General features: G+C 37.5%; 1 protein-coding gene across 1 annotated transcript; it reads right to left on the bottom strand.

The window, feature by feature from the left end:
* Positions 1 to 1,445: 1,445 nt before the first annotated feature.
* Positions 1,446 to 18,365, bottom strand: LOC114414411 (phosphatidylinositol 4-phosphate 5-kinase 4-like). The gene is made up of 4 exons (XM_028378678.1): positions 17,426 to 18,365; positions 16,904 to 17,256; positions 12,221 to 12,482; positions 1,446 to 2,152 (listed from the first exon to the last, which is right to left on the bottom strand). Exons 1-4 carry the CDS (start codon positions 17,993 to 17,995, stop codon positions 1,976 to 1,978), a joined length of 1,362 nt encoding a protein of 453 aa, XP_028234479.1. The 5' UTR covers positions 17,996 to 18,365; the 3' UTR covers positions 1,446 to 1,975.
* Between the last annotated feature and the right edge of the window lie 543 nt (positions 18,366 to 18,908).

Below are 18,908 nucleotides of genomic sequence, written 5' to 3'. Positions count from 1 at the left end.
CCTATAATATATGAGTTTGGGAATCATCATGAAAAGTTAATTTGTTCATTTTAATATCTTTAGCTTCTAATATACTATTAAGGTATGTTATATTTAAGAAGTTAAATTATTCATTGCATATTGCATTTTCTTTTATGCCATTCTTCTTAGACACATTTTCATTTTTATATTCATCTTGTTATACACATTTTCCTTTTTTAATGTGTTGTTAACATTATTATTTTATAAAATTATATAAAACAATTAGAAAGAGAACTTTTTTAATCAAAGGAAGAGTCCTTTTAAATTAAATCTATTTTATAATTAATTTGAATAAATTCTCATTAAATATAAAGCTATATTTTTTATTAAATATATTAATAATGATATATACTATATGATTTTAGTATTATATAATATTAAAATGGTAAATTCATTTAAAATTGTATTAATATTTATATTATACACAATTAATATAAAACACCTATATAATAATTTTTACTATATGTTATAAAATATATAATATTTTAAAAAATTAAGACTATTAAGATTTATTATTACAGAACTAAATATAAGATTATTAACCCTCGCAAAGATATATATTATAGATTTTTTTGCTTCAAGGTATATAATTTTACTATAAATTAAAATATTGTTATCATAATTCTCAACTTAAATATTATTTCATTTTATGTATATTATCATTTTTTTAAGGCAAATAATACTTATATATTAGTATTGAACCAAATCAGTAGATATATTTGGGTGTACAAGATGTACAGTATCCTACTTACACAACAAATCCTAAAGTTTGTGTTCCCATTCCCATCCTCCATCCTCCAGAGCAAAACAATCATTTTGAGGTCTACAAAAAATAAACCCCTTAAGAGTATAAATATAATCTCGGGTTCATGTACCAGTTGGGGAATGTATATCGTCATATAACATCTATATGTAATTAGTTATTTTATTTATCTATGGGTCATTTTTACATATATTCTATCATTTAACTCAATTACTTGGCAAAATATAACCAGTCATTTGTTTTGAACAATATTTTAAACTTATCTTTTATTTCTATAGTTTGCTTTATAAAAAAATAATACTAATTAACTGCATTATTAATTATAATGTAACTAATTTCAATTAATATATTAAAAGTACAATGAAATTCAATTACCTTTCTTATGATGTATAATCAGATTTTTTTAATCTAGAATCGTTTTCTAAAACCTATTTTTCAAAAGCACAACTTTCTATTTTTCCTTACTTCTAATAAAATTGGTGACAACTACCCCTTTTTCATAAAATTTCAATTATCTCGTGACATGCTCTCTTAGCACAGTGTGACACTCTTAACACTTAAATTAGTGATGTGCTTCAAGGCAACCCAGAAGAATCAACAATCAAGAACATCCAACTTTCCAATCAAGTAGAAAATTATCCATATAAAGAGTACTTAACTATTTATCTGTACCATTGAACTTATTTATTAAGACTGGTAAACTGTTTTTCTCAGTTAATTAAATTTACAACACATCATTCCCAAATCTAACCCAAACAACTTTTTAAGTTAGGAAAAAAAAAAGTTTTATTGTATACGTTCCTCCTCTCCTTATTTTACCAAGCGATTATACAACAGTAGCCGGTTGTAGGTTTCACCTGCACACCTGCATTTAAATAAATTTACAAAAAGTGGGAAAATGAAAAGTTATCCATAGAATACTTTCACCATATGGAAGCCATCACCCTTCCTCCCTCTATACAAGGACCGCAGCAGATATAGATAACAAATCTGCCTTTTTTTCAGCCAGCTACCTGATGGTAAGGTGCTAGGAGAAAATAATCAAAAAGATCAAATCAAAGAAAGCATAATGCCAAAAGCAACTATTGCTGTGGACATGAAGCTGCTTAAACTAGTGTAGCCACCTAGTGAAGCTGCTTTCTTCTACAATCTCAAGCTTCTCTTCTAATATAAAAGCAGCTGAGATACTCTTTACACAACAGGAATTGAGAAGCTTTCACTGTTAACATGATAATTCTGTTTTTGCACAGCTTTTACAGCAGCTACTCTAGCTGCATTGGCTGCTCTATTAGAAGCTGCTACAGCTCTGTTCACCCCTTCATCTACCTTGGCCATATCATAGGCTTTCTCTGCGGCTTGTCTTGCTTCCTATTTTTTAAACAAATAAACACAATTTTATAATGAAAATTGACTCATAATGCTGTAAAATATCTAACTGTCTGCAATTCTTTTCTTCTCCTCCATTACAAGGTTGAGCTAATTTTATGCACAAAAGACAAGACATCCAAAATTCTGCATGTAGACTGTATCCTTGACTTCAATAAAATTTTGTTTTCTTCAAGCAATTTCAAAGATAAAGAGTAAAGACTCAAATTGAAATAAATATTTAACTAATACCTATTCTAAGTGAAACATAAGCTAATGGCACCAAATATTTATGCCTTAAACCTCAACCATGATCAATTCCTCGCTACTCAAACTCAAGGGCTAAATATAAAATGAAGTAATTTTATTACAGAGTTCAAAAGCAGAACGCAAGGGATAACCAAAACCTGAATTTCTAATAACTCATTGTTAAAACAAGCAAATGGAATGAATCATGTAATAATCATAATTAAGAATACTACCCAAGCAAGTTAGTACAGAGAAAAACTGGGACATCATCCTAATCTTTGGAATAAAATTCATAGCAACCAGAAATGACAGACTCAACTCATTCCAGACTGATATTCCTAGGACACCATGTAGACAAAGAAGATAAAATATTCAACAATTAGAAATTCTGATGAATGGTTTTGCTTTAGTTAACATCTCTCATATTCATAGATAAGGAAATAGTTACGCTGATGCATTGGCAAATAGTGCTTATTAAGCTGGAGTATTTGATGTTTCAGCAACCACTAGTGTAACATCCCAATTTTCTTACATTAGGAAGTTTTGTATAGAAATACATTGTGCTTTTTTATATGTAGTGTGGTAGTATTATTCTTAGTGAAATCGTGAATACAAGAGATAGAACCATCATTAGACAGTTAAGTGACCAAGATGTAAGTATCAAGTCTAGAAATAAGTAGTTTAGATGTAGAAACCATTGGTCAAACCATCAATCAACAAAAGTCAACTGCAGTTTAGAAAATTAAAGTAAGAATTCTTCATTAATGACAATTTAGTAATTAAAGACTTTTAGGCTAATGTGAGAGATTTAGACTAATACATGAAAGTTTAGAACATGAATGTGTCTAGATGTGAGAAACTATTAGTTTAAATAATTAAGGAGGAGGAGAATTAATTTCTCATTCACTTTAATTATTTTAGGTCAAGATTAATAGAAGAGATTAATAAATGAACTTATCAGTCTAGAATTAATTTATAAGTGAGAATTAATTAGAGACTAATGGAGAGCTTAAGTCCTTAAGTTTAGGTTGTCTGAATAGGAAAAAGAGAGGGAAAAACCTAGGGGACCCTCTATAAAAGAGAAAGCAACCCCGCCTCTTGTTGTGTGTTGGCTGTCCAAGGAGAGAGAGAGAGAGAGAGAGGGAGTTCTTTGCTTTTTCTTTCTTCTCTTCCTCCATTGTTGAAAGCTGAAGTCCTTGGAGGTGTAGGTAAGTCCCTTTTCTCATGCCCATCTCCATTTTCCCGCTAGTTGTGTGTTGGCTGTCCAAGGAAAGCGAGGGAGTTCTTTGCTTTTCCTTTCTTCTCTTCCTCCATTGTTGAAAGCTCAAGTCCATGGAGGTCTAGATGAGTTCCTCTTTGTTAGGAATCTCCTTCTGAGATTGGAATACTGAAATCCTAACAAAGAAAACTCTCTCTCACAGAAGAATAGAATACTTAAACTTCATCTATATTGAACAAAGAACCAAGAACACAATAGAACCAAGGTAAACAAGTTTACCCCCAAAAGGAGCACTCTCCTTTTCTCACTGGAACTCCCAGTTACAAAGATTTTCCAAAAAGATCCCCTCCCATCTACAACAAAAGGACTATATAAAGGAAAACATACTTCCTAACAGACCTAATAACAAACTGTAACAAATTCCTATCAAAAGCTAAATAACAAACTAATAACAGATATAACAAACTCCTAATCAGTTAGTCAATTACAAGTGTTTGCCCCTTTATATCCTATATTGGACCCTTTCTTCCTTCTATAATAAACCTATAGAGGTTTATACTAGTTATAGTGCATCCCAAAATCATTCCCAACAATACTCCCTTCCTCATAAACAACCTTGTCCTCAAGGTTGACACCGATGGAGAAGGTGTCTTTCCAAGTAGCTTCCTCCGGGAGCTTTCCTTGCCAATGGACCAGCACCTGGGGGACTTCTATTCCTGAGAGATTGACTGTTCTAGTACCCAAAATTTGGAAAGGCTGGTAAATCTCTGTTGTGCCCTGCAATTCTGTTGGAAGTTCAGGTTCAACTAGATGGTGCCCTGCTGCCTTCTTAAGCTAGGATACATGGAATACTGGGTGTATCCGAGCCTGCTCTGGAAGTTGTAATTTGAAGGCTACAGCTCCAATTTGTTTTAATACCAAATAAGGTCCATAATTCTTGGCTGCTAGTTTAGGATGTATCTTGGTAGGCATGGAAATTTGTCTATGAGGCCTGATTCTGAGATAAATCCAATCTCCTAGCTGAATTTGAGAGATTTTCCTATGCACATTTGCATAATGAGCCATCTGATTTTGTGCTTTCTATAAATGGAATTTAAGCTACTTCAAAGTCTCATCTCTGTCCATGAGGTCTTGTGCAACAGCTTCCACTAGTGTTTCTCCAGGAACAAACCTAGCCAAAGAAGGTGGTGGCCTCCCATAAACCACTTCAAATGGTGTGCAGCATGCAGCCCCTTGGAAGCTGGTATTATACCAGTATTCAGCCCAAGGTATGAATCCTGTCCAGGATTTTGGCTGCTCGGAACAAAAACACCAGAGATAAGTCTCCAAGGTTCTGTTAAGGACCTCTGTTTGTCCATCAGACTCAAGGTGGTAGGCTGTACTCATGTTCAAAGTAGTTCCCCGTAATCTGAAAAGTTCCTGCCAAAAATGACTCATGAAGGTGGGATCCCTGTCACTAATAATAGAGATTGGCACTCCATGTAATCTGATGATTTCTTTAACAAAAATCTCAGCTATGGACCTAGCAGTATATGGGTGTTTGGTCAAAATGAAATGTCCATATTTCCTCAACCTATCCACTACTACAAGCACAACATCAAAGCCTTTTGATTTAGGAAGTCCCACAATGAAATCCATGCTGATTTCTTCCCATATGGCCTTAGGAATGGGTAAAGGTTGCAGTAACCCTGCTAAAGAAGAAGCCAGATATTTACTCCTTTGACACACATGACAGGCTGCTAAAAATTAGTGATTGTCCCCTTCATGCCAATCCAGAAAAGGGATTGAGCCATCCTTCTATAAGTTTTGTAGATACCTGAATGCCCACCTATAGGAGAAGTATGGAATTCCTAGAGGAGTTTAGGGATCCATGTTGAATCTGGTGATAAAACTAACTTGCCTTTATAGTATAGTCTGTCATGCTCCAAGGTATATTGAGGATGTGAGTCAGGGTCTACTTTTAAGTCCTCTAGAATTTTGGCTAAGACAGGATCCTTCTTAACTTCTTCATCAATTTCTGCAATGTCAGGCCAGAAGGGCCTTGATATTCCTTGCAGTTCTTTATCTTCATCCCTCCTAGACGATGCATTAGCAACTCTATTTGAAGCTCCAACCTTGTACACAATTTCAAACTCATACCCCAACAATTTTGCCAATCAGTTTTGTTGGTTCTGAGTTGTTATTCTTTGCTCCAAGAGGTACCTTAGACACTTATGATCAGTAAACACAGTGAATTTCTGACCTAAGAGATAAGGCCTCCAGTGTTGAATTGCAAGAACTAGGGCCATCAATTTCTTTTCATAAACTGATTTAGTGAGTGTTGAATCTGCCAAAGCCTTACTGAAATAAGCAATAGGCCTTTTTTCTTGAGTTAACACAACCCTTACTCCCTTTCCCGATGCATCACATTCTATGGAGAATTTTTTTGAGAAATTTGGCATTGATAGTACAGGAGCTATGGTGACAGCCTGCTGCAACTGGGTAAAGGCCTTAGTACTTTTACTAGTCTACTTGAAATTTTCCTTCTTCAATAAATCAGTTAGGGATCGAGCTATTTGTCCATAGTTGCAAATGAATCTTCTATAGTACCCGGTAAGTCCCAAAAACCCTCTCAAAGCTTTAAGAGTCTTGGGTAAGGGCCACCGCAGAATGGCTTCAATCTTTTGGGGATCCATTGATACCCCATCCTTAGAGATAATATGCCCAAGGTATCCTATCTTAGTTTTTCCAAAAGTACACTTCTTTTGATTGATAAAGAAAGAGTGTTCTGATAGTCTGACCAGCACTTGTCTCAAGTGCTTTAAATGATCCTCCCATGTTTTATTGTAAACCAAAATATCATCAAAGAAAACCAAGACATAACTAGAGATTTGTAATGCCCTTGATGAGTTTTGAAAGCTGTTTTTGGAATGTCTAGCTTGTGCATTCTTATTTGGTGATATCCAGCCCTTAAATCTATTTTGGAGAAATACACAGCTCTACTTAGTTCATCCAACAATTCCTCTATCACTGGAATGAGGAATTTGTCTGGTATTGTAGCTTTGTTTAGAGCCCGGTAGCCCACGCAAAATCTCCAACTTCCATCCTTCTTCTTCACCAAGATAACTGGATTGGAATATGGACTGTTGCTGGGTCTAATGACTCCTGAAGCCAGCATCTCAGCTACCTGGGTTTCTATTTCATTTTTCTGCAAGTGGGGATGATAACGATAAGGTCTTACATTAACTGGAGCTGTCCCGGCTTTAATTGGAATTCGGTGATCTATCCCTCTAGGTGGTGGCAACCCTTTTGGTTCATGAAAAACTGTTGCAAATTCAGATAATACCCCCTGTAATTGTCTGGTTTGGTCTGTTGTCAGTCCTTCCTTTTCTATATTACTTTTCTCTACAACCCAGAGCATAGACATTATGTCTACTTCTGCCTTGACAACTTTCTTAAGTGCCTTGGAAGAAGTTATTGCCTTGGACAGTCCGGATCTCCTTGTATGATCATATTCTGTCCTTGATGAATGAAGGACATGCTTAGGGTCTGCCAATTTGCTTTAATTTCCCCAAAGTGGCCAGCCAGGCCACGCCAAGAATCAAGTCAACTCCTCCTAAGTTAAACAAAAAGAAATATCCTTCCATCATATATGGCCCCAGATGCACCTTCAGGTTCTTGCAGCAACATTGAGTGGATTTTATATTCCCATCCCCTAATCTTACATAATAGGGTTTGGTTGATTTGCGCTTGAGTCCCAATTTTTGTACCAATTTGCTGGATATAAAATTGTGACTTGCTTCGCTGTCTATCAAAATCAACACTTCTTGCCCTTGCAATTCACCTTTTAACTTTATAATTTGAGGTTGTGTCAATCCTCCTGCTGAACATACTAAAAAATCCATCCATTGACATTCCACATCAGGAGCTTCCTTTCTCTTTTCCTCATGTTCGTTCTCCTCTTCCATTCTTGAAATCTCTCCATTATCATCTATCTGTTCATCCTCAGCCAAGATTAACACCCTCATGGTTTTTTGGGGACAGCGGTGACCTGGTCCAAAAGCATTTCCACAATGATAACACCTTTCTTCGTCACTCCTCTTGACATATTCAGCATAAGGAATGGTTTGAGTTCCCCTACTTCTAGAGAAACTTGGTTTGGCCACTGTAGACATGGATCCTTGTGAATTCCGAGTCCCGCTGTTGGACGCTTGGGCACTGTTTGCACCTCCAAATGCCCTTGCATGAGGTATAACTCCACCGCCACCTTGGTACCTAAAACTTGCACCTGAACTTGCCCCTCGTCCCTGTGTGTTCCCATAGCCCCGCATCTGTTTCATTGCTTCTTCAACGTCACACGCTACATGGCTCATGTGAGGTCCCTAGGATCATGTGGGTGAACCAGACTTCTAATATCTTGGCGCAGACCAGCCAAGAAATATCCCAAGATTTGGTCCTCCGCACTAGGTTTGGCTTGAGCAACTAGAAGCTCAAATTCTTAAACATACTCCTCAACTCCTCCGGTTTTCCTTAGAGAAGCCAGTCTTTCATATACTATTCCTCTCCCGTTTCCTCCAAACCTTCTTATCAAAGTGTCTGCAAATTCTTTCCAAGATGGATTCTTGGATTTTAGACGCCAGTACTGAAACCAGTGTACTGCATTTCCCTTCATACTAATGAATGCTAGCCTTAACCTCTCTGAGGGTTTAACTTGTTGCACCTCAAAGAATTTTTCAGCTCTAGCCAGCCACCCCAATGGATCGTGACCTTCAAAAGTGGGTAATTCTACTTTCTTGACCCAAGAACGAAGAGGCACATCCTCACTTCCTTAGTTTCGCCACTCTCCTCCTCTTCTTCCCAAGGCTTTTCATTCTTGTTCATGGAATGGTCTCCCACTACTGAAGGTGTTTATTTGTTCATTTGTAACAACAAATCTTTGATGAAATCTATATTTGTCTTCATCTCTATCAACTTCTCCCCATGTACATCAACTGCCTTCTCCAACGCTCCAACCCGATTCTCCATTGTGATGATGTTGTATCTGGTAGGTTGGACCAATTTGTTAGGAATCTCCTTTTGAGATTGGAATACTGAAATCCTAACAAAGAAAACTCTTTCTAACAGAAGAATAGAATACTGAAACTTCCTCTATATTGAACAAAGAACCAAGAACATAATAGAACCAAGGTAAACAAGTGTACCCCCAAAAGGAGCACTCTCCTTTTCTCATTGGAACTCCCAGTTACAAAGATTTTCCAAAAAGATCCCCTCCCATCTACAACAAAAGGACTATATAAAGGAAAACATACTTCCTAACAGACCTAATAACAAACTGTAACAGATTCCTATCAAAAGCTAAATAACAAACTAATAACAAATATAACAAACTCCCAATCAGTTAGTCAATTACAAGTGTTTGCCCCTTTATATCCTATATTGGACCCTTTCTTCCTTCTATAATAAACCTGTAGAGGTTTATCATAGTTATAGTGCATCCCAAAATCATTCCCAACACTCTTCTCATGCCCATCTCCATTTTCTTCTCTTGAAGCTAGAGTGCTTATCTTCTCTTTCATTCTCCATCTTCATGTGAAGAGGAACTCAAGGATCTCTTGCTACCCACACTCAATCCTTTGCTTCCTTGAGTCAACAAAGAGGTAAGGGAGGAGTATTTCATTTCTTAGGACCCATGCTATGTTGTTAGGCACTAGAACTTTATTTATATGATGATTTTGCATGTTTAACACAAATCATGTAACTTTGTAATTGTGGTGCTATGTTTTCTGTCAACTGAATTTGTAAATTTTGGGTTCAAATTTGGGTTCCTTGACCCCAAAATCCTAGGAAAGCATACATGATATGTCTCATTTGGAGTTATGTAGCCTTGGCAAATTAATTTTCAAGTTAGGGAAAAATATGTTTTTCCATGCTCTATTATCGTAGCTTTTGAATTTGGAGTTGGAATTTGTTGATCTAGACCTCAAAATTGAACTTATTAGGTCCAAGAACCTAGGGCTAGACATAAAATACACCCCATTTTTGTTAGTATAGTCTATGGAAGCATGATTTCAAGTTTTGTGCTCTTTTGGTAAATCCTGCACTGTTTTAAACGAAGTGTGCATATGGGTTTGTTTTCTATAGATTTTGACCATGGAATCGAGTTCCTCATATTTAAAAATATAGGGTTTGATAATAAAATTTACATGAAATGGATTTCTATAACTCTTGGAATTTAGGAAACAAGTTTGTGAACTTTAGAGGCCAAGTGCAGGGCATTTTCGAAATCTGACCAAATGGGAGTGGAATTGGAGGATTTTGAGTCCAAAACTGAATTCCTTACATCCAAAAACCTTGAAAAACATATATGGTTTGCCTCAATTGGATTTCTTCATCAATGAGAATGTTGTTTTAAAAAACGGTGATTAGGAGCAATTCCAAATGAGAAAGTGTATGCATGTGTATAATTGTACGGAAATTATGATGTAGCTTATGGACTTAATTGCTTGCTTTGATTGATTATTATTATGTGGATTTGCTATGATTAAATGTGTAAGACCAAGTGAGTGTGACCACTTAGCATGGCATGTTGCATGATATGGATATGATATTGATCTTGAATTGTTGTGCTTTGGGATTAGGTTTGGGGTGTCCAACCCTCAGCAAATTTTAGTTGGATGTCTTGTTATGGATTAGCTATTCGTTCGATAGTGATGGATGTGCAAGTAGTAATGTCCACTTAAGGGGCCATTTTGATGATGACCCTAGAGAGGGAAGAGGATTAATTCCCTTCCTCTCCTATTATGTTTGTGTGTGTGCAATGGAGGATAATTGCAATCGGGGACTACATGAGGATTGACACGCATTACAAGGAAAGGACGAAAGACGAGGTAGTGTAATTGTGTTAGAATTAAAGTGAATGTTGTGTCGGGAGTGGAGCATGACCAACTCAGTGGGAATGCATCCTCTAATGTCTAGTCACAAGTACCAACGCAACCGTCATTCACATTACTCATCAATCATCATGAAGAGTAAGTGGGGATTCGTTAAGTGAGGGTGGATGACACACAGTGGGTACACTAGGGGTTGGTCCGAACAAAGAACCTGGGGGAAATGTTGAGTGTTGATAACCAGACTAAGGGTCTTATTCCCGATTAGTGTGGGGGACTCACAGGCCACACTTGGCATTCTTGATTAGAGCAGAGCTGTATCCATGGTTGGTGAGAACGCCATGTCCTATACCGGCATGTGGTGTGTCCACCCAATCATCATCCACATGTTGTGTCAGACCATGAAGGCCTAGGAGGCTTAATGGCGTTGGGCACAAGATAGTAACAGTGTGAGAGTAGAATTCGAAATTAGATACCGTGAGTTATGTTTGCTAGTCAACCACACGTGGTGGTTGTTAGGTTATGTGTGGGACTTAACGTTTGTGTTTGTGATTCCAAAAGGGATGGAGTACTCACTCCTTACACCAACACTTTTAGGTTTGAATGATGAGCATCAAGACAAATCTCCGCTCGTGGGTTAACATCTTTGAGTGTAGAAGGATCCCCCCAAGAGTTCTTCATCGGGTTCTCGTTGGTGGGTTCACTTTTGTCTGGCATGTACCATCCTAATGGCACTTATTCCGCTGGGCTTGGATAGCTGACTGCTTCGAGACTTAGGTTTTTGTATTGAATAGAATAAACATAGGTTTCATGAACTTTTATGTGTTCAGTCATCTTATTTACTTATTTACTTATGTTTGTTGGCCATGGAGGCTCATCTCAGATCTTTATGTATATACATGATGTTATTTCAAAGATGTAAGGTGTTATACTTGAAGTTTGACTATTTATTATGTATATCAACTTGTAACTTGAAATGAAACAACATTTTGTAAATACATATGTTGCATATGATTTTGAAAATATTCCACTTTCTTTTCAAGTTGATAGCTTTCATTAAAAAGAAAAATGTTAAGGAGCCTTCATGAAAAGTTTTATTTCAGTAAAAAAATTTATCCTATCTTTTCATTTTCTATTCAACATTCATGAAAAGGCTTTGAACTCACTTGTTTATAAAGATAAATAAAAGGTATTTGAAGTGTATTTGTAAACCCAAATTTTAGGGTGTTACAACCAGCTCATTTGGGCTTAGTTTTGCACGCTTATTGTATTGGGGCCTCTGCCCCTAGATTAATTTCAAGTTGATAGCTTTTGAAAATATACCGCTTTCTTTTCAAGTTGATAGCTTTCATTAAAAAGAAAAATGTTGAGAGCCTTCATGAAAAGTTTTATTTCAGTAAAAAAAATTACCCTATCTTTTTGTTTTCTATTTCAACATTCATGAAAAGGCTTTGAACTCACTTGTTTATAAAGATAAATAAAAGGTATTTGAAGTGTATTTGTAAACTCAAATTTTAGGGTGTTACAACCAGCTCATTTGGGCTTAGTTTTGCACGCTTACTTTATTGGGGTCTCCGCCCCTAGATTAATTTCCTTGTAATCTCTCTTTGGGCTTAGGCCCCTTTGAACGTCAATAAAGATAAAAACAAATATTCAACAATATTCCCTTTTGTTTATATATACTGTAAAGAATATTTAATATGAACTAAGGGAAATAACTTAACATAACGAATGTACCTGCACTGCATTGAGTACTTTGGAATGATAGACACCAACTGGAGAAACTGGAGAAGTGGTGTTCTGTGTGCTTAGAATGTCAAGGACTCCATTTTGCCAGTGACCAGATTGGGTTTCACCATTTCTAAATGTATACATTCCAAGTCCTTGCCTTCTGCCTTCATGCCAGGCTCCTTCATAACGATGGCAATTCGCAAAACGATATATGCCAAAACCATGCATCTTGTCTGCAAAGTATTCACCCGCATATGTATCTCCATTTCTAATTAAAAAGATGTAATTAGTTCCACCAAAAAGGACAAAGACATTTCATTTATAATTCAAGTTAACAATAAGGCCATTATAGTTATTCTTCAGAAGAAAGATCCGACATTTGTCAGAAATCAGGACACACTGATGATGCATAACATGAATAAGCACCAATTGTTGCATGCCAAGGATCTAACAAACTGATACTAACCACAATGTTGGATTTGCAGGGGAAAGGGCAGATGGTATATTTTCAGATGTTCAACCAAGTATCTACCCAAGTGCAATCTTCAGAGAACAGATACTCTAAACGGTAAACTAGATTAAAAAAAAAGGGTGGGCTTTTATTGAATATCACTCTTCCTGAATCTGAATCAAAATGATAGCAAAATCAAGAACAAAACTGGAATAGAAGAAATATAGACAAATATCTCTCAGCTCCAGGAAATTTGAGTATTGACGCTCCCTCTCAAGTCTCAACCTCTATTGCTAAACAAAAAGTTCCCCTCCGTTGTTTTCCCCTCAATATTTAATATATCCCCTGTAATTTCTGTTTCTCACTCCCTAACTGACTATCGATACTGTTGTCAGAAAAACTGACTCATTCTATTCCTATGCTCTCATCCTTATTCTTTATTGGGGTATGCTAACAATACACTCCCCAAAAGTTTCACCTCATTCTCAAGGAGAAATTCAGGAAAATCTCCTTCACACATCATCACCTTCACCCCCCTCTGAAGATTCCACCATTAATATGACTTGAAAATTGAAACTGTTAGCTTTTGCATCCATTATCAGGATTATAGAGCATACCACACCTAAAACACAACCCTTTTTTGATTTTCTCCGGTAATTCTACATTAGAAAGTCTTGGGAACCCCCTTCCTTGGCTTCTAAAAGAAGCCTTGAGTCTGCTGGTTGAAGAATCCATAACCGAGTCACAGCCTTGTCAGTTAGAATGTGCAGGTACTTTATTAGACCTAATTTCATATGCATTTGTTTTGGAAGTAGGGTAAGTCTTGTAAGCCACACATCTGTTACTGTCAGAGAAAACCCCTCCTTTGTTTATACCATGTTTTTCTAATCAATCTGTTGAGCATAATATATCATCTCTGGTAGAGATTCTACCAGTACAACTTCAATCCATCCCTGGCTTCTTTCTTAAATCCATTAAAAAAATACCTCCAAGGTATTCTGGATCCTTGCCACGCAAAGGACCTACATATACGATTTCAAACTGTTCTCTGTAATCTTCCAACAGATGTCATCAGTTTCAGGCCTAACAACAACTTGTATGGATTCTGCACGAAAATCCCCACAGCAATCATCACAACTTGCAATTGTTCCCATCGGACATCAATTTGAGATCAAAATAACACCCAACTCAACCCACCACGAGCATCTTTTCCCCAATACAGGGAAATGTCGAGCTTCCTCCAGCAGTCTCACTGGAATTCCAATCTTGAACCACAGCCCATTACTCAACCCCTATCCATCTCCAACTCTTTGGTCAGATCTAACAACTGCATTTCTGCTTTCAGAAGAATTTGTTGGATTCCCTACTCCATTGGAAATTGGAACATCAAGACTCAATACATTCCTTTAAGATTATTTTTATGTTTACTTGGCCAAGATCCTTGAAGTTCTCTCTATCTCTGCCCAATTGACAATCCCGCGAACAATAAAAAAAATCCTTGGATTCGGGAGCTTTGATACCAGTTGATGGAAACTAGACCAGAAAAGGTAAAGAACACAGATAAAACATGAACTTTTATGGAACAGCCCTATTCTCCCTGACTCTGAATCAAGATAACTGAAGAATCAAGTGGGAAGACGGAAAATTTTCAAGTAGACTGAATACCTTTTCTAAGGGCAACAGGCCAACTGAATCTGTTTCATGAGAAGATGATGATGAAGAGGGATCCGTTGTAGGGACAACTGAGGGTGAAGGACATGAATCAAGAGGGTCTTCATGCACCGTGGAACCATCTCTTTGTGTCTCGCTCTGGTAGGTAGAAACAAAAGATGGAGATAATTCAACTTGATAATTGATTGGAGAAGAGGGATGAATTTCTCCTTGATTGGATGTTGTGTGAGTATGAGATACTACTGGACTGAGACAAGGAATAGGCAAAACCTGTTGTATGGAGTTGGATTCATCCTGTTTGGAGAAGAATATGGTTTCTTCAAAGAAGGTAACATCAGCTGACATGTAGTATCTACTGGTGGTTGGAGAGTAACATTTGTATCCCTTTTGAAGGCGGGAATAACCAAGAAACACATTTGATAGTTCTTCTTGAGAGCTTGTCAAGACTTGGAGAAACATCATGAACAAAACATGTACATCCAAATACCTTAGGAGACGCATGGTTCAAGGGTCCTATTTATTAAAAAACAGGCAGTGAGAACTACATCACCCCAATGGTGAAAAGGAACATTTGCACTAAGTAACAATGTCCGTGCAATCTCAACTAGATGTCTGTTTTTCCATTCAGCTATTCCATTTTGTTGTGATATGTGAGGGTATGTGGATTGATGTAGGATTCCCTGTGAGGACAAAAAAGAGGAAAGTTTTGAAGAGAAATACTCCTTGGCATTGTCACTTCTAAGAATTTTAATAATCTTCCCAAATTGATTTTTAATTTCATTGAAAAAAGACATGAATATAGACAAAAGTTAAGATCTATCTTTCATCAAATAAACCGAAGTAAATCGAGAGTATTCATCAATAAAGGTAACAAAATATCTAAAACCAAAAGATGTCATTAGCAAAGAAATCTCGGGCATTCCTCCAAAAAGAAAAACAGGTCTTGAATGACCTTAGTATCTCTAGCAGTTTGGGGTCTACAGATTGCCATAGAAAAGTACATAGCTGGCAGTCAAGTTTCTACTATTGAGCTCTATTCTCAACAGGAACTTCATTCACATCCTTCTTCATATGGTCATAGTATCCTTGACCACAAAACCACAACTCAACTGAATCAGACCAAGACCGATAGCTTTTCCAGTTGAGTTTCTCAGTTGTGATAGTGGGAGTTGCAGAGAAGGGATAAATAGGGCCTGTAGATGTCATTATCGGAGTACAAAGAGGTTACCAAGCAAATCTAAAGCAAAAAGAAACTCAAGAATGGCTGGAACAAAATTTCCCTTTTCTGACGTGATAACTGGAGCCAAACAGGGGCTGGAATGGGTCCACAAGGTTGATGAACATACTGGTGGCGATGCTACGGCTGTCCAGTGACAAGAAGGCAGCATGTGACAGAAATGCAAGCTGTAGTGGCACGTGAGAGAATGTGAGAGAGCTTTTGCTCTCAAAACCACTTGGGTTGGGTCACGCTCAACAATGCACACCTAACCCTGAGTTTGCCGGAAAATTTTCCGGCAGTCAACAACAACGGACGACAATGAGACTCCAAAGCAAGACTTTTCCCGCTCTGATACCAAGTTAAAACTACGAATTATATTTTGGAGAACTCAACTTGTCTCACATGGCTGAGAGTATTGTATATATATTAAAGAAGAAACAAGTACATGACAAGATAGGGTGCAGACTGCAGCCCCTTGTACAGCAGAGAAAGAGTGCAAAATAAGAAAGATAATAAAACATATACAAAAAACACATTAATCTAACAACATTTACTGCACTGGAAAAGCCACAAGGCTAGGTAGATTTTTCAACAGACGACAACCAAGTCGGATCTATGAAAGGCTCCAATACCACCTACTTGAATTGGGTCTAAGGCTAACTGAATTCCAAAAACTAGTTCATGAGGTGAGGAATGCCTAAACCTTTATAAACACTACTTTGGTCATATCTATAGTTGATGTGGGATCTCAACAAGCTACATATTTGTACCCAAATCTACCAGCCTGGAATTGAAGAAATCCAATTTGTCTAAAGGTAGAAGATGTGTAAAACACCTACAGGTATTTTGACAAAACTGAAACTCCAAATGGATCAAAACGATGATATTTTGTATGTCCAATCCTTTATCAATACACTTGAATTGCTAAGAAACACACATTACAAATGATATTCAACTGTTAAGAAACCCTACTAACCTAGCACACAGCAAATTCGTAAGCACTCACATCCAATAAAAGCCGTATTACTATAATTCTAGCTTGTGAAAGAAAGATTATACAACACAACATCAAGGGCATAGTGATGCACAATTGCACACACTCAATAACAGAAACTCCCTATAACAGCAAACAAAAATCCCACCACAAGCATACACACAGTCATTTCAACATACATTCAAACAATAACAATGCCTATCCTCAACTCCGCACCAAAATTCTCTTCACATTACCTCATCCTAAACTTTCAATTGATTACTTTTATAAGCTGTGCAAGCAAGCATACACAAAACACCCGACAACAAAAAAACAAAATCAACATTGTAAGAGAATTAAAATTAAGAAACTAACCTGAAATGGTAATGCCCATGGCCATGCTTAACCCCCCACTTAAACTCCCCAACATACCGACTCCCATCCTCGCACGTGTGAACCCCACACCCGTGGCTCTGTCCATTGGACCACTCTCCAGCATACACATCCCCGGTGTAAAACCTATACACCCCAAACCCGTGCCTCAGCCCCTGCCAGTAACACCCGCGGTAGCGGCTCCCGCGCGCCCACGTTTCCACCCCATACCCATCGTACTTTCCATCTACCCAATCACCCTCGTACCTCCCGCTCCTGCTGTAATAATACACCCCACTCCCCGAACACTTCCCTCGGTGAAACTCCCCTTCGTAAACGTCTCCGTTCCCAAACACCTGCACCCAGCACCGGTGATATAAGATTGCCTTGGCGGTTGAAAAGAGAAAACGGAAGAGAGACATCGTGGGTTCGAAGGTTCAAAGGATTCGAATCCCTCCCACTAACAAACTAACAACTAACATTGGCCGGATAGAAAACAACAAAAGAAAGAAAGGGAAAAAATACCTGCACCCAGCACCCCGACGCTGCCGCGCGCTTCTCCGTCTTCTGCCGCGACCCGATCGTCCAGAACACAGGCAGCGCCGCCGCGGGACGGGAGGCAGAATTCTTGGCCGCCTTGAGGCGAATCGAGCGGAACGGCAAAGGGAAAGCGAGGTTAAGAGAGAACACGAGCGCGGCGGAGAACGCGATGGCGGAGAGGAGGTCGAGGAGGAACGAGCGCGAGACGAGGAAGTAGAGATAGAGGAGCGGGATCGCGAGCAGGAGCAACGCGCGCTGGCGCCTCACGCGCCGCAGCATGCGGAACGCGGCGCTCTTCGCGGCGACGGTGACGGAGAAGAAGGCGGCATTCTGGGGCTTGAAAATATGCTTCTGTTTGGAGAGAGAAGGGGGGGTGGTTCGCTGCGGCGCGGTGTTGTGTTGCTGTGGTGGGAGGGAGGGGGATATGTCGATTTCGATTTGGGGGTAGAATTGCTGGTGGCGGTGGTAGGGGTGTTTTTGGAATTGCGGATTGAAATCGGAAGAGACGCCTACGCTTTCTTTCCCGATCTGAACCTCTGATTTCTTCTGATGCATTACATAAGGGAAAGAAACTCGAATATCCGGCCCTAACGATTCTACTACAGGTTTGTTTGAAAATCTTGTTCTTCTTTCTTTCTTGTTTGTGTTTTTGGTTTGGAAGTGTTTGCGGCGTGCCGTTTTGTTAGTTTCTTTGTTTGTTTCGTTCGTTCTCTGGATTTTTTGTTTTTTTTTTATTTTGTGCCCAATCGGAGGTTTAGCGATTCTCTCTCGGGGGAGCGCGATGGATGTTTTGTGCTTGAAAAGCGGAGTGTGCTAGGAGTCTACCGTAGTAATAATGTAATAGAGTGGAAAATGGAAAATTTGAAAAATCAAACACTACTACGGTAGTTTAAAATTTAAATTAGGGAAGAAGAACCATTCATATTCCTTTGGAGCTTGGGAGTTTTTTTTAATTTTTTTGACAAATGGAGCTTGGGAGTTTGGAACTGTCTTTACGTTAACTTCAAGGTCACCTTTTTTTTTCTTTTTCTTTATTTGATTTTCTTGGGATGTAATTTGAAGGCGATGCGTGATTGGATTTTAAGATACTGTAGACAAAATGAATGGAAAAATAAAATAAATAATATATTAGTTGTTTGAATAGATAAAAGAAAATAAAATTATGTTAAATGATATCAAACTTTTAAAATTATTTTTTTGTGAATATAACAATAATATAATTAGGAATGTTTAAAATCGAATTCCTAAAAATCAAAAATCTAAAAACTCATATATTTTTTTATTTGATTCGATTTTTCGAATCTTGTTATAAAAATTTAAATCAAACTGAATAAATTATATATTATAATTATATTAATTTTTATTGTAACAATTAATAATAAATATTAAATAATTTTACTTTTTTTTACTTTATAATCAAGATGTATATTTTACTCATATGTTATCATATGTTACAAAAAAGATGTCC

The sequence above is a fragment of the Glycine soja genome, chromosome 1, assembly GCF_004193775.1.
Source record: "Glycine soja cultivar W05 chromosome 1, ASM419377v2, whole genome shotgun sequence".
In the NCBI taxonomy this organism is placed as follows: Eukaryota; Viridiplantae; Streptophyta; class Magnoliopsida; order Fabales; family Fabaceae; genus Glycine; species Glycine soja.
The sequence above is the reverse complement of the archived record's forward strand: the minus strand, read 5'-3'. Positions and strand labels throughout refer to the sequence as shown.

Excerpts from the sequence above, each read along its gene's own strand:
- LOC114414411 (XM_028378678.1), bottom strand. The coding sequence starts at position 17,995 with ATGCATCAGAAGAAATCAGAGGTTCAGATCGGGAAAGAAAGCGTAGGC. Across the intron at positions 17,257-17,425 it reads CGTCGGGGTGCTGGGTGCAG|GTGTTTGGGAACGGAGACGT; the intron begins GTATTTTTTCCC and ends TGCTGGGTGCAG. Across the intron at positions 12,483-16,903 it reads CATGGGCATTACCATTTCAG|AAATGGAGATACATATGCGG; the intron begins GTTAGTTTCTTA and ends CTTTTTAATTAG.